The 14,596-nt window shown below is 49.9% G+C and overlaps 1 protein-coding gene across 2 annotated transcripts in view; it reads left to right on the forward strand.

Moving 5' to 3' along the window:
* The first annotated feature begins 5,346 nt into the window (after window positions 1-5,346).
* Window positions 5,347-14,596, forward strand: part of NAV1 (neuron navigator 1) — a 190,455-nt gene continuing 181,205 nt past the window's right edge. For both annotated transcript variants that reach the window (XM_075335814.1, XM_075335815.1), the window contains exons 1-2: window positions 5,347-5,685; window positions 5,976-6,500. In XM_075335814.1, the coding sequence (XP_075191929.1) occupies window positions 5,990-6,500 (511 nt within the window). In that variant the 5' untranslated portion in view covers window positions 5,347-5,685; window positions 5,976-5,989. The remainder of the gene's footprint in view (window positions 5,686-5,975; window positions 6,501-14,596) is intronic.

Here is a 14,596-nt window from a genome sequence, read left to right on the forward strand (position 1 = left end):
CAGACCCACAGAGAGAACGTACAACTGGTTCTACAAAGACTGAGAGAGAATCGCCTGTACGCCAAGTACGAGAAGTGTGTCTTTGAGCAGTCTTCTCTCCCCTTCCTGGGGTACATCATCTCTGATACTGGACTACAGATGGATCCAAAGAAGGTCTCCTCCATTCTCAACTGGCCTCCTCCTTCTGGACTGAAGGCAATCCAACGCTTCCTGGGATTCGCCAACTACTACCGCCAGTTCATCCCTCACTTCTCTGCTCTGACTGCTCCTCTCTCTGCTTTGACCAGGAAAGAGGCTAATCCCAAGGACTGGTCCCCGGCGGCCGACGCCGTGTTTGGCTCTCTGAAGCGGGCATTTGCCTCCTCTCCTGTACTCCACCGTCCGGAGTTAAACCGCCAGTTCACCCTGGAGGTGGATGCCTCCTCCTCAGGAGCCGGAGCAGTGCTCATGCAGAAGTCCTCCTCCGGGAAGATGGTGACTTGCGCATTCTTCTTCAGGAGCTTCTCAGCGCCTGAACGCAACTACACCATCGGTGACCGAGAGCTCTTGGCAGTCAAACTGGCTCTGGAGGAATGGCGCTACCTTCTAGAGGGAGCAGTGTACCCCGTGATTATTTACACGGACCACAAGAACCTGGAATACCTGCGGTCTGCTCAGTGACTGAACCCACGGCAAGCCAGGTGGTCCTTATTCTTTGCCAGGTTTGATTTCCAGCTCCATTTCCGACCCGCGGACAAGAATGTACGCGCTGATGCCTTGTCCAGGTCTTTCATGCCCATGGAGCAGGAGGAAGAGACTACCCAACCCATCATCTGTCCTAGCAAAATCATTCCGGTGGCCCCTGTCACCCTGGCCCAGATACCGCCCGGGAAGACCTATGTCTCTGAGACAGACAGGCAAAAAGTGTTACACTGGGGTCATGCCTCGAAAACAGCCGGTCATGCTGGTCAGAGGAGAACTTGGAGTGCGATTGTACGTCACTACTGGTGGCCATCCCTTCGCACGGACGTCGCTGCTTTTGTCTCTGCCTGCTCCTCTTGTGCCAGGAACAAGACGCCCAAACACCTGCCATATGGCCGTCTTCTGCCTCTGCCGATACCCTCAGTTCCGTGGCAACACATAGCGATGGACTTTATTACGGACTTGCCATTGTCCTCCGGGCACACAGTCATATGGGTCGTGGTGGATCGGTTCTCTAAAATGGCTCATTTCGTCCCTATGGCAGGACTGCCCTCTGCTCAAGAACTCGCGGATGCCTATATACATCACATCTTCTGCTTGCATGGCTTTCCATTACACATCGTATCCGACAGAGGAACTCAGTTCACCTCCCGCTTCTGGAGGGCTCTCTGCAAACATCTGGGAGTGACTCTGGACTTTTCATCTGCATACCATCCTCAGTCTAATGGCCAAGTGGAGAGGGTCAATCAAATCTTGACCTCTTTTTTACGTCACTATGTCAACGCCCATCACGACGACTGGTCCACGCTTCTTCCTTGGGCTGAATTCTCCCATAACCACCACATCAGTGAGTCGTCCTCCAGCTCTCCCTTCCATGTCGTTTACGGACTCCAGCCCTCCGTCCCATTGCCGGTATCCCCTTCTTCGGATGTCCCTGCTGCTGATACTGTAGCCCGTGACTTTGCAACCATTTAGGACTCTGTCAAGGCGTCCCTTGGGCGTGCTTCCCTACGGATGAAACGACACGCAGACAAGAGACGTCTGGACCCTCCGTGTTTCTCTCCTGGAGATCTCGTCTGGCTTGCTTCCAAGTACGTCCGCTTGAAGATACCATCATACAAGCTGGGTCCTCGCTACATCGGGCCGTTTAAAGTCCTCAACAAGATCAATGAGGTCTCCTACAAGCTACAGCTCCCGGCCACGATGAGGATACCCAACTCATTCCACGTCTCCCTGCTCAAGCCGGTTGTCCTTGGTCCCTTCTCCGCTGCTGCCAGTCCGGCTCCTCCACCTATTGCCGATGACGACATCTATACGGTAAGGGATATCGTGGCCATGAAGACCGTACGGGGTCGACAGTTCTTCCTGGTGGACTGGGAGGGGTATGGTCCTGAGGATAGGTCCTGGGAGCCCAGGGAGAACGTGGGCACTCCTCTGATCCGTGCCTTCATGTCCCGGTTGCGGGGATGGGGGCGTGGGGGGGGGTACTGTCACGCTCCCCGGGTCCTCGGCTCTCCTCCCCGGGTCCTCTGCTCCGCTCCCCGGGTCCTCAGCTCCGCTCCCCGGCTCACCTGCCACGCTCCCCGCTCTCCAGCCTCCGGTGCCCGTCCTTCCCAGGCCCCCTGGTCTCCGATCCCGGCGCCCGACGGCTTCCCAGGTCCTGGCCGGCTCCCCTGCGTCCTCCTCTCAGCCTCCTTCCCTGGCTTCTGGCACCCGGGCCGCGCGCATGCGCATTAGGGCGCGCGCGCGGTCACTGACCCTTTCTTAAAGGGCCAGTGTCCATTAACAGGAAATGATGCAAAACAGGTACAGGGTATAAAGGGGTTTATTGTCCAAGGGGGCGGGGCCTGATCTTCGTGTTTCCTAAGCTAGGAGTCAGGTCGCCTGGTGTTTTTGTGATATACTCACCTATCTCTCTTGTAGAGCCGTGCCTGCCTCGCCATCCGGTCCTGACCGAATCCCGAACCCCGAACGCTGTCCATCTGCCATCCTGACAGTCCGTACCATCTCGGATCCCTGCGGTGACCCGTCATCTCGCTCCAAAGGTTCCGGACCCCGCTTGACATCATCTCGGCTTCCGAACCTGAGCTGCGTCACCCGGACTACCACCAGTGACTCCGTGGTCCCAGGGACTTCTCCGTTATCCTCGTGTGCACGGACTGTTCTGCTGTCTATAGTGCTCCAGCTACCGGACCCCTTACCAACATCTAGGAGTTCGGCCCAGTGGATCCACCTCCTGGGTCTGCCCGTCCACCTGGCCCTGACAACATCTCACAATTTTGCACTTTTCAGAGCCCGTCAAATCTCTCTTCAGACCCATTTTGCCAAAGGAAAGGAAGTTGCCTAATAATTAAGCACACCTTATATAGGGCGTTGATGTCATTAGACCACACCCCTCCTCATTACAGAGATGTACATCACCTGATTTACTTAATTGGTAGTTGGCTCTCAAGCCTATACAGCTTGGAGTAGGACAACATGTATAAAAAGTATCATGTGATCAAAATACTCATTTGCCTAATAAGGCTATGTGCGCACGTTGCGTACAGTCACTGCAGAAATTTCTGCAGCGATCTGAAAAGCACACGTGCATTTCAAATCGCTGCAGAAAATGTCCGTAGTGAAAAAAAAATGCCGATTCCATGCGCTCTGCCTGCAGCTCCTCCCATAGACAGAGCGGGGGCTGCCGGCAAAGCGCACGGAAGAAGTGACATGTCACTTCTTAGAACGCGCGCTTCGGGCAGCAGCCGAAGCGCTGCACTCTAAGACGCCACGTGCGCACGGCTCCTGCATAATCTTCATAGATTATGCAGGAGACGCAGGACGCATGCAGTTATGCTGCGCTACAAAGCGCAGCATAACTGCATGTATTTACGCAACGTGCGCACATAGCCTAATTCTGCACACAGAGTAGAAACAAACCGGTTATAGTGTCATCCTGCAGCCATATTTACTTTATATTCATCTCACTAAAGGCTCTTTCTTAATCATCATCACTCATAGAGCGCTGGAGTAAGGCCCAGTTCAGACTGATGAATTTATTGCTCTGTATATGAACTACAAGGCCCGGACTGACCGCGTATCCGACCTTACAGTCACATATGAGGGGTAAGCTGGGGTCCCGAGACTCTTGGTTAGTCCAGGCCTTGCGGTCTGTATACGGACCATGACATACACCTGTCTGAACTTGGCCTAAGGGGAAGGCACATAGTCAGGAATTATTTTGATGTCGGTGAGGTAGATAAAGTCAGGAGTGGATTACACTCTTTCCCTTTACATCTGCAGCACCCCACGGGGCAGGTGGTTAACCTACTCTTTGTCGGGCCGTCGCGGGTCGGGTCAGGCGATGTCACGGGTGGCCTTGCCCGGTTCCGTTGCCCCGAGGCGTGCAGTAATTGAAGGGGAAGTGGGGTGATTGGGGAAAATTTGTCGTGACACCCCCTGTGGTATGTGGCCAGGGATTAGCCGTCACTGCAGAATATGTCACAGGTGTTATGGCAGCCGGGATGGTGTCATTCCCCACAGGCAGAGCGGGCCCCAGGTGGGATGACGGGAGTTGGCAGTCCCTTGGAAGCGCCAGAGCACGGGGTGACGGCGTCGCTAATCAGCGTCTGAGTCGGTAACTGCGGTTCCAGGTTCTTTTACTCACTGATTTAAAGCTGCACCCAGGTGCTGGCCTCTGCCGTTGTTGGCTCCGGTCAATCCCAAGCAAGTGAGGGGCCACCACTGGTGTTTGAAGAAAAAAAGAGAGAACATGTCCTTTTCCTAGGATGTCCCCCTCAGCAGTTAGGTACCCTGGCTGAGCTCCCGCTCCAAGCCCCGGGCCCAGTAAAGTGCAAGAGTTCCAGAGGAGAACTATGGTCCCGACTCATCAGAGTCATGTGTCTCGCGCCTATTTCTACCCCAAGTGGACCCCGCCCTCCAGGTGGCTGGCTTCAGTGACCGGGGAAGTCCCATGCATCGAGATGGCTACCCCCCTGCCTACCCTGAGCCATCCCACCCTGTGAGAAGGCTCCTAAGCTGTATGTAAGTGTGAATGTGAAACACCGGTGATTAACCCCCCCTTTACCTGAGATAGATACCGCACCGTAACAGAGGTGCAGCTACCTGTGGCGACCAGAGCCTCAGGGGTGCCACACATCCACACCTGGCTTTGGGGTCACAATTGCCCCAGAAACCTGCTGTATGGGGTCTGACTGAGCGTATTTTACCCCATAAAGCTCATAACTGCCATTGTGAGAGGTCATGTGTTATTATATGGCTCACAATGAAGCAGGGACGGCGAGTGGTCTGTTGCCATGGAGACACAAACATGTTTGACTCTGCAAACAAGCTGCATTATAGGAAAGGCTAATGGTGGGCTTTTGGAAAGTTGCTTCATTTTTAATACTAGAGGCTTTTGAGCAGTAATTATGTGAAGGTTAACCCTAGTGTTTCTCGTCTGCTCTCGCACACAGGATGGATTGGAGGAGGGTCAGCCTGCATCATGTGGAGATCGGAGTTACTCCAGAGTGCAGGGGGTACCGCCTTCCCATCTCTGGGGTAAAGCCTGCAGATGTTTGTGGACATACGTCGGAAATACGTAAAACTGCAGCGATCCTCCCTGCGCGAGATTTTGGGCAGGACTGCGGTACCCACTGCGGCCACCAGGCGGCACGTCCGATCGGTGCACACAATGCCGTGCGGGAGGCGCTGCCCACTATCACCGGTCCATTGTAGCTGGCAGAGCAGTGGGCAGCACGGCCATTGTGCGGAGCGGGCAGCGTGCTGCCTGTGGGGACACTGGTGACAGGACTTCCCTTCCGTCCAGCTGCGCTCCGGAGCTCTCCTCCTTTGCAGTCCCTCCTCCTCTTTCTTCTGTCTCTCTCCCTCCTCCTTCCTCTCGCTTCCTCTCTCCCCCTTTCCTTCCCTCCTCCTTTATCTCAGCATCCTCGGGGACGTAGAGGGAGAAGCGGAGGGAGTGCCCGTTAGGACGACACCGGGCTGTGCTGCCTTCCCATTGCGGTGGGTACAGTGGGCACCATGGATGCCCTCCATTCTTCCATTTGCATGCCATCTCCTCTTTCCCTTGCTTTTCCTATATTCTGTGTGCATCCTTCTCCACCATTTTCTTCCCTTGCATCATGTCTCCTTTTTTTCACACCTTCCTTCTCCATTTTGCCTGTCTTTCCTCCAGTGCCCTGCAGCTTGCCTTCTCCTTTAGGCCATTGCTGTGCCAGCCTGTCATTCCCCCTCTCTGCCAGTATTGACCCTACAGATTTGCCTCCTTGATAAAATGTCTCCTCTTTTTCCAGGACGGGGAGGTGGAATGATGCAGCGGAAAGTGAAGCCACCCTCAGGGGTGGGTCCGGGCCGATCTGCGGAGCTGCGTGTTTTTCGGGGCCCCTCGAGTGCCGCCCCTGAATCCCGCTTGCCTGGAGCACCCCTTAGACGCCAGCGCTCCCTCACTAATCTGTCCGTGCTGACTGATGCTGAGAAGAAACTCCGTCTGTGTGGCCCTGACTGGTGTGATGACCTGTCTACCATAACGCCACCACGAAACCATGCTGCCAGCCCCGCTTCCCCTGCCATGTCAAGGGCACTGTCTCGCTCGGAGCACTCCCTTCTACAACCCAGGACGCCCAGCCGTATTCCTCGCGGTCCATACGCGGAGGTCAAACCACTCAGTAAAGCATCGGACTCGAGCACTGGTGGCACCGCAGCCGAGGAGACGTCCAACGAACCCTCCGATGACAAGAAGACGTTCCTCAAAGTGGACCCGGAATTAGTGGTGACTGTCCTTGGCGATTTGGAGCAGCTGCTCTTCAGTCAGATGTTAGGTAAGAAATCACTTTGGGACTTATCTGTTTTCTGACGCTAAAAAGTCGCAGATATTTGTCACTTTTATGCCATCTCTATCATCTTTAGAAAAACGGGCAAAGCTCAGAAGAAGGGGATAAGGCACAGCACAGCCCAAATTCCCTATCATGTATGGGCACAAGGGGGCGAGGCGCAGCACTGCCCAGATTCCCTATCATGTATGGGCACAAGGGGACGAGGCGCAGTACAGCCCAGATTCCCTATCATGTATGTGCAGAAGGGGACGAGGCGCAGCACTGCCCAGATTCCCTATCATGTACGGGCAGAAGGGGACGAGGCGCAGCACTGCCCAGATTCCCTATCATGTACGGGCAGAAGGGGATGAGGCGCAGCACTGCCCAGATTCCCTATCATGTACGGGCAGAAGGGGAGGAGGTGCAGCACTGCCCAGATTCCCTATCATGTACGGGCAGAAGGGGGCGAGGCGCAGCACTGCCCAGATTCCCTATCATGTATGGGCACAAGGGGACGAGGCGCAGTACAGCCCAGATTCCCTATCATGTATGTGCAGAAGGGGACGAGGCGCAGCACTGCCCAGATTCCCTATCATGTACGGGCAGAAGGGGACGAGGCGCAGCACTGCCCAGATTCCCTATCATGTACGGGCAGAAGGGGATGAGGCGCAGCACTGCCCAGATTCCCTATCATGTACGGGCAGAAGGGGACGAGGCGCAGCACTGCCCAGATTCCCTATCATGTACGGGCAGAAGGGGATGAGGCGCAGCACTGCCCAGATTCCCTATCATGTACGGGCAGAAGGGGATGAGGCGCAGCACTGCCCAGATTCCCTATCATGTATGGGCACAAGGGGGCGAGGCGCAGCACTGCCCAGATTCCCTATCATGTACGGGCAGAAGGGGACGAGGCGCAGCACTGCCCAGATTCCCTATCATGTACGGGCAGAAGGGGATGAGGCGCAGCACTGCCCAGATTCCCTATCATGAACGGGCAGAAAGGGACGAGGCGCAGCACTGCCCAGATTCCCTATCATGTACGGGCAGAAGGGGACGAGGCGCAGCACTGCCCAGATTCCCTATCATGTACGGGCAGAAGGGGACGAGGCGCAGCACTGCCCAGATTCCCTATCATGTACGGGCAGAAGGGGACGAGGCGCAGCACTGCCCAGATTCCCTATCATGTATGGGCAGAAGGGGACGAGGTGCAGCACTCCCCAGATTCCCTATCATGTACGGGCAGAAGGGGAGGAGGTGCAGCACTGCCCAGATTCCCTATCATGTACGGGCAGAAGGGGGCGAGGCGCAGCACTGCCCAGATTCCCTATCATGTACGGGCAGAAGGGGACGAGGTGCAGCACTGCCCAGATTCCTTATCATGTACGGGCAGAAGGGGACGAGGCGCAGCACTGCTCAGATTCCCTAACATTTACGGCACAATTAACTATAGCACAAATGGACTTCGCTCTGTAACTAACGTACAGGCAGCAGAAAGATACCCCCGTTTTACTAATAGGCATCTTAAAGGGGTTGTCCTCCTCTAGGTAATGTCTGTCCCTGGGCACTGTTTGGTAGACAAAAAACAAACTGCGCTGTATTGGCGAGTCTCCGGCATGGCTCCTGATGTCTGGCATTGGCTGTAGCGCTACCGTCACATCGACAGGTCGGACACCAATCAGTGAGCTCAGCAGCTGTAAGTCAGCAGAGCTCACTGATTGACTGTTGACTCGTCGCCACTGCCCATGCCAGACACCAGGAGCGAGCGGAGACTTGTTGGTGGTCTTGAGGACAGTGAGGACAGCATGGTTTGTTTTTACTGCAACCAGGGACAAACATGAACTGAAAGGGAACAACCCCTTTAATGATTTGTATTGCCTCTTACGCCAGCCACCCTGGATTAAGACTGACATTCTAAGGTGACATTCACACATCTGTGTGTCATGGTCTATGATTCACTGATCGGTCGCTGGTCTTCTGAGATGTCAAATTCCGATCAGGATACCTGCGACCGGTCCGTGCTTCGTGGTTTGTGCTCCGACTGCCACACATGGATGTGTGAATTCGGCTTAAACATCTCCTGCCATGTCAAAGGCACTGTCTCGCTCGGATCACTCCATTCTACAACCCTTCTTAATGAATTTCCTCAAATGAGTAGTCTGTGAGTATTCTGTGATCCAAATTGTTGAAATGACAGCAGCTACATAGGTACAAAAAGTCTTCAAACTGTCTTTATTCACAAAAGAAGACACAAGCTTTATTTTATCATGGGGGAATAAAGGTTTTGCTGATTTTTTGCACTTACAGAATGTGGCTGCTGACAAGTGATGAGTGGCACTACCATGCTCGGGTGCTTGGTACTTCTAACGACTTGTGATGAGCAAGCACTACCATGCTCGGGTTTTGGTACTCGTAACGACTAGTGATGAGCGAGCACTGTCATGTTCGGGTGCTCGGACCTCGTAACGACTAGTGATGAGCGAGCACTACCATGCTTGGGTGCTTGGTACTCGTAACGGCTAGTGATAAGTGAGCACAACCATGCTCGGTACTCGTAACGACTAGTGATGAGCTAGCATTACCATGATCGGGTGCTCGATACTCGTAACGACTAGTAATGAGCTAGCACTACCATGCTCGGGTGCTCGGTACTCATAACGACTAGTGATGTCTGGCACTACCATGCTGGGGTGCTTGGTACTCATAATACCTAGTGATGAGTGGCACTACCATGCTGGGGTGCTCAGTACTCGTAACGACTAATGATGAGCGAGCTCTACCATGCTCGGGTGCTCAGTACTCGTAACGACTAGTGATGAGTGATCACTACCATGCTCGGGTGCTCAGTACTCGTAAGGATTACTGTAGTGATGAGCGGGCACTACCATGCTTGTGTGCTCGGGAATTGTAGCAACTGATGATGAGCGTCACTACCATGCTCGGGTGCTCGCTACTCGTAACAATTAGTGATGATCGAGCACTACCATGCTTGGGTGCTTGGTACTCGTAACGGCTAGTGATGAGTGAGCACTATCATGCTCAGTACTCGTAACGACTACTGATAAGCTAGCACTACCATGCTCGGGTGCTTGGTACTCATAATGACTAGTGATGTCTAGAACTACCATGCTCGGGTGCTTGGTACTCGTAATACCTAGTGATGAGTGGCACTACCATGCTCGGGTGCTCAGTACTAGTAATGACTAGTGATGAGCGAGTAGGATTACGGTAGTGATGGGTGGGCACTAACATATTCGGTGCTCGGTACATGTAACAACTAGGCATGAGTGAGTACTACCATGCTCGGTTCTCATAACGAGCATTCGGACATTCAGACTGGCTTGGCTTGTGTACCGAGTATAATGGAAGTCAATGGGGATTATCCCATTGGCTTCCATTATACTTGGTACACAAGCCAAGCCAGTCTGAATGTCCGAATGCTCGTTACGAGAACTGAGCATGGTAGTACTCACTCATCCCTATTTGTGACATGTACCGAGCACCGAAAATGTTAGTGCCCACCCATCACTACCGTAATCCTTAGGAGTACTGAGCACCCGAGCATGGTAGTGCTCACACATCACTAATCGTTACAAGAACTGAGCACCGAACATGGTAGTGCTCGCTCATCACTAGTCGTTACGAGTACCAAGCACTACAGCATGGTAGTGCTCCGAACATGGTAGTGCTTGCTCATCACTAGTCGTTACGAGTACCGAGAACCGAACATGGTAGTGCTCTGAACATGGTAGTGCTCGCTCATCACTAGTCGTTACAAGAACTGAGCACCGAACATGGTAGTGCTCCGAACATGGTAGTGCTCGCTGATCACTAGTGCTGACCTTTCGGTGACTTGGCTAGCTGTGGTCTGAGTGGATTCCTAGACGTTGAGTGGTAAAAGTGAGTGTTCTGCGGAGTGTTCAGCTGCTTGTCTTACTGTCCTCTGTTAGGTGAGTCAGTGGATGAGGCCCATATTCAGACATTACTCAGATATTGTCCTGTAAAGAGAACAAACTCACCCCATGACTGATTTGTATGCCTCGGCTAGTTTCCCATATTTGCTGTTGATTTGTATATATTACTTTCCAATTTTTACCCCTTTATGTCAGATTGTATAATTCTGTAGACTAACATTTTTAGGAAAATGTGGTGTTCTGGACCACAAACAGATTCCTTAAAAAAATCCCAGAGCCAATAATTGGTCCGGTGGAGTCCCATATTGTGCTGACAGTGTCCTCCATCGGACGGATTCAGCACTTCCATATGTTCACATTCTATATCCAAGCAGCACAATAAGTCTGAGCCTTATGTCCGGAGGGCTCAGATACTGGTCTACTCAGCCTCATTTTTCTTGATCTGTAGAATAGGTGTGAACAGGACTTATCTGGGTTTGCAGCACATTCATTTGTGAAGTGTGTAATCTGCCTTCTCCAGCGTGGGCCGTAGTGCTCTGCAATGAGCCAGCCGGCCACTATTGTATGCTGCCCAGGTCTAGGTCAGCGTGAAACTGCTGTAAGATTGGAGTGATTCAGTTACTAGAAGAAACTGCTTTCTGACTCCAGATTCATTGCGGCTGCTTTCCTGGCTGTGTCAGCAAAAATGTAGCTGCTGCTTGCATATGGCTACTCGGGTCCATTTAGAAAAAGACCTATATCTTATCTTGTAGTATTGATCCAGAACAAACCCGAGGAGGCTGTAGGCAATAGCTCTGCCCTACGCCAATGGTGATAATATCATGAGCACAGTTTGCTTAAGGGCACATAAGAATCACGGTTTACTGCAATACATTAGGTTATTAGAGAGATTATGCTATATCACTTTATGAATGCAACGTCATTTTAAATACAACCTGTCACTAGATGAAAAGTGGACAGTCCTTGCTCCTATGTTATTCCCGCCGCTCCTATGATTATTCCATTTTTTTCTTTCTTTAAATCCACCATACTGTTCTACAGATATGGGCCTTTTAATTTGGAGCTAGTTTTTATGCTCATTACCGTGGGGGTGTGGCTCACGGGGTAATTATGCAGAGCAAGCTATGACACGCCCCCAAGGAGCCCTGTGAGCCCGCCTCCTTATATAGACCATAAACAATAGCACGAAATACTAAAGGCCCATATCTCTAGTACCATAGGGTGGATTTAAATAAAACATAAAAATGGGATAATCAGAGAAGCAGCAGGAATAAAATACAAGCAATAAGTGGACAATTGTAACAATGATAAGTTCTCTTTAATTAATGGTAAGTCCCTCAAACAATGTATAGTCCACAATATAACTGTGTATTATGTCTTATTATGCTGCTCTCCAGGTAGAATGGAATTAATGTACATGAGACTCAGCTTCACCATCTATCAATCTGCAATACTGCTCTAATATATTAATAGACCCTCCTCTCTCTCACTATTAAAAACAAAGACTAGCACCCCCCGAAACAGCTTATTTTGGGACACAGCTTCTTCAGAGAAAATGGGTGCATCAATATGCCTATCTGCAGCTAAACATGTCAAGGGTGGGGGCTGTAATCTACTGTTTTAGACAGTTACAATTAAATTAAAATTTCAATTACAGAATTTAATGTAGTGTTGTAAACTTTATTTGCTCTCGGAAAAACTGTGTTCATAATTTAAGCAAAAAAAATACAAACCATCAAGTTTCTAAATGGCTTCTGGACCACCCGTCAACATTAAATCTCCAGGTGGTCCGCATTCTACTGGGTACTAGGAGTAGACCTTATCAATTCTGCTATGAACCAGCATTTCCCCTGTAATAGGGGTTAATATACCAGCCCCAGTTACAGGGAAGTCCAATTAAAAACAAGTATTTAAATGTTGAAACCAGGGCTGTGGAGTCGGAGTCGTGGAGTCGGAGCTCATTTTGGTGGAGTCGGAGTCGATATAAAATGCACCGACTCCGATTCCTAACATATTTAATAAATTGGGGACAGTAGTGCAATGCAGAGTGTGATGAAATTTTTTTCATAGGAATTTGGGAAACTTATGAAATGTCCTATAAATGGCTGTTCTATTCCTGATCTAAGGCTACATTCACACAGCGTTTTTGCTGCGTTTTTTGAGGATACCTTTTTCAGCTGCAAAAGCAGATCAGCTTTTTAAAAAAAATGCATCAGCTGAAAGGTTTTTGAGCTCATAAATAATGTTTTCAATAGCAAAAGCAGATTAGAAAAACGCCACAAACTGACTGCTCATTCTTTGTGAGGATCCTCACAAAATGCTGTGTCTGAATGTCCTATCTTGAAACCTATTGCCTTTGCTGGGATCCCAGAGTCACTGCATTTCACTGAATTATTTTGCCATCAATGTTAAATATGTTTGTGACAAGAAAGAAATTGTTAGCAAGACACTGGCAGTAAAAGATAGTAAAGCTCATCACATCAGCCAGTTTCTCCAGGCCTTAGTGGAAAAAGTTCTGCAAGATGAGGAACGCAAAAAATAACAGGTTCTTGCTATTGTAATGAACAATGCTTCAAACATAAGTATAATTAAACTGATGAATGAGAGTAATGAACAACAGCTAGAAGAAAATTTAGGATTCAGTATGTGTGAGATGGAAGGCCACAGCGCTGCTCATGTAACTGAGGAACAAACAGATATTACAACAGAAGAACAGCAAAATGATACTTTAGCATTAGATCTTGTTGAAGCTGCTTCAAAACACTTCATATTCATCTCATGCGCTGTGTTGTGCACACACTGCAGCTGGCAATAAGAGAGTCTGCAAGAGGGACCCCGATTTCACACATCCGTCTTTTCGCCGGTTTAGCGGATGCGGCGCACTCCAGTACAGTGTATACAGTACAGTTGCAGCGCGACAAACGACGGTCACATGCTTTCATGTGACCTGGAAGTTGTGCTGACACTGTATTGTATCGTACTGTACTGGTGTGCGCCGCATCCGCCAAACCGGCGAAAAGCCGGATGTGTGAAACTGGGCAGACATGCTGGAAATCTGATTGGAAAAGTGAGGAAGTTGGTTTTTGCCGCCAGAACCCCTAAAATTGATTCCATCTTGAAGAGACGTGCTGGGAAAGGGGCAATTGTTGATCAACCAACTCAGTGAGGCAGCACTTATTTAATGGTTGAGCGATTGCTTGAACTAAAATCGTTTCTTATAGATATAGTGAACCCTCAAGTAACCTTAAATGAAGGTCAATGGACACAGGTGGCTGAATTGAAGGAATTGCTTAATCACCCATTTACCATGACTAAAAAATTACAAGCTGAGGATTTAACTCCTGGCATTTTCATAAGGGAGTGGAAGAACTTGCTATTTTTCCTGTCCCAAAGAGGAGGTTTAATCGCAGATGGCATTTCTGCTTCACTGAAACGGAGAGAGACACAGCTATTGGAAAATAAAATTCTTCTGGCAGCTGTTTATGTGGACCCAAGTCATCGTATACTGCTTGATGATCAACAGCTTACTAAAGGAAAAGAAGCTCTGACTGAGGTAGCAGTTAGGATGAGCAGCTATAGGACTGCCAGGCGCAAGAGAACTTGGGGCCTGACAGTGCTACTGCTGCCATATCTTCATCCTCATCAGATGAGGAGTTTAACTTTGACAAATATTTGGATGACATGGAGCAGACAAAGCGTTGCCGCAAGGAAAAAGATTTCATTCCGTCTCCTATAGCAGCAGATTGACCAGATTTCAGGAAAATTTTTCACTTGCTCTCAAAGAAATAGAAAAATTTAACCGTTCATCAAAACTGACTGTGCATGAGGCAATTCCTTTATACCCGGAAATTGTTAGAGATGTTGTCCATGTGGTTACGGCTTTGCCTCCAACACAAGTTACTGTAGAGAGGTTGTTCTCTAGCCTTAAAATTATCAGGTCAGATTTGAGGTCATCTATGAAGGAGGATCTGATGGAAGCTATTCTATTTCTTATAACAAATTCATAGACTGCACAAATGGTATTTACTATGTTTTTTTGAAAACTGTTTTTTGCCACTTACATATAACACTATGTAATACTCTATGTAAGTGGCAAAAAACAATTTTCAACAAAAACATACTAAATAATAAAATAACATTTAATATAATGCTTATATATTTAAGTGAAAAATGTATTGTAGTACAATGTGA

This window comes from Anomaloglossus baeobatrachus, chromosome 2 (assembly GCF_048569485.1).
Source record: "Anomaloglossus baeobatrachus isolate aAnoBae1 chromosome 2, aAnoBae1.hap1, whole genome shotgun sequence".
Classification (NCBI taxonomy): domain Eukaryota; kingdom Metazoa; phylum Chordata; class Amphibia; order Anura; family Aromobatidae; genus Anomaloglossus; species Anomaloglossus baeobatrachus.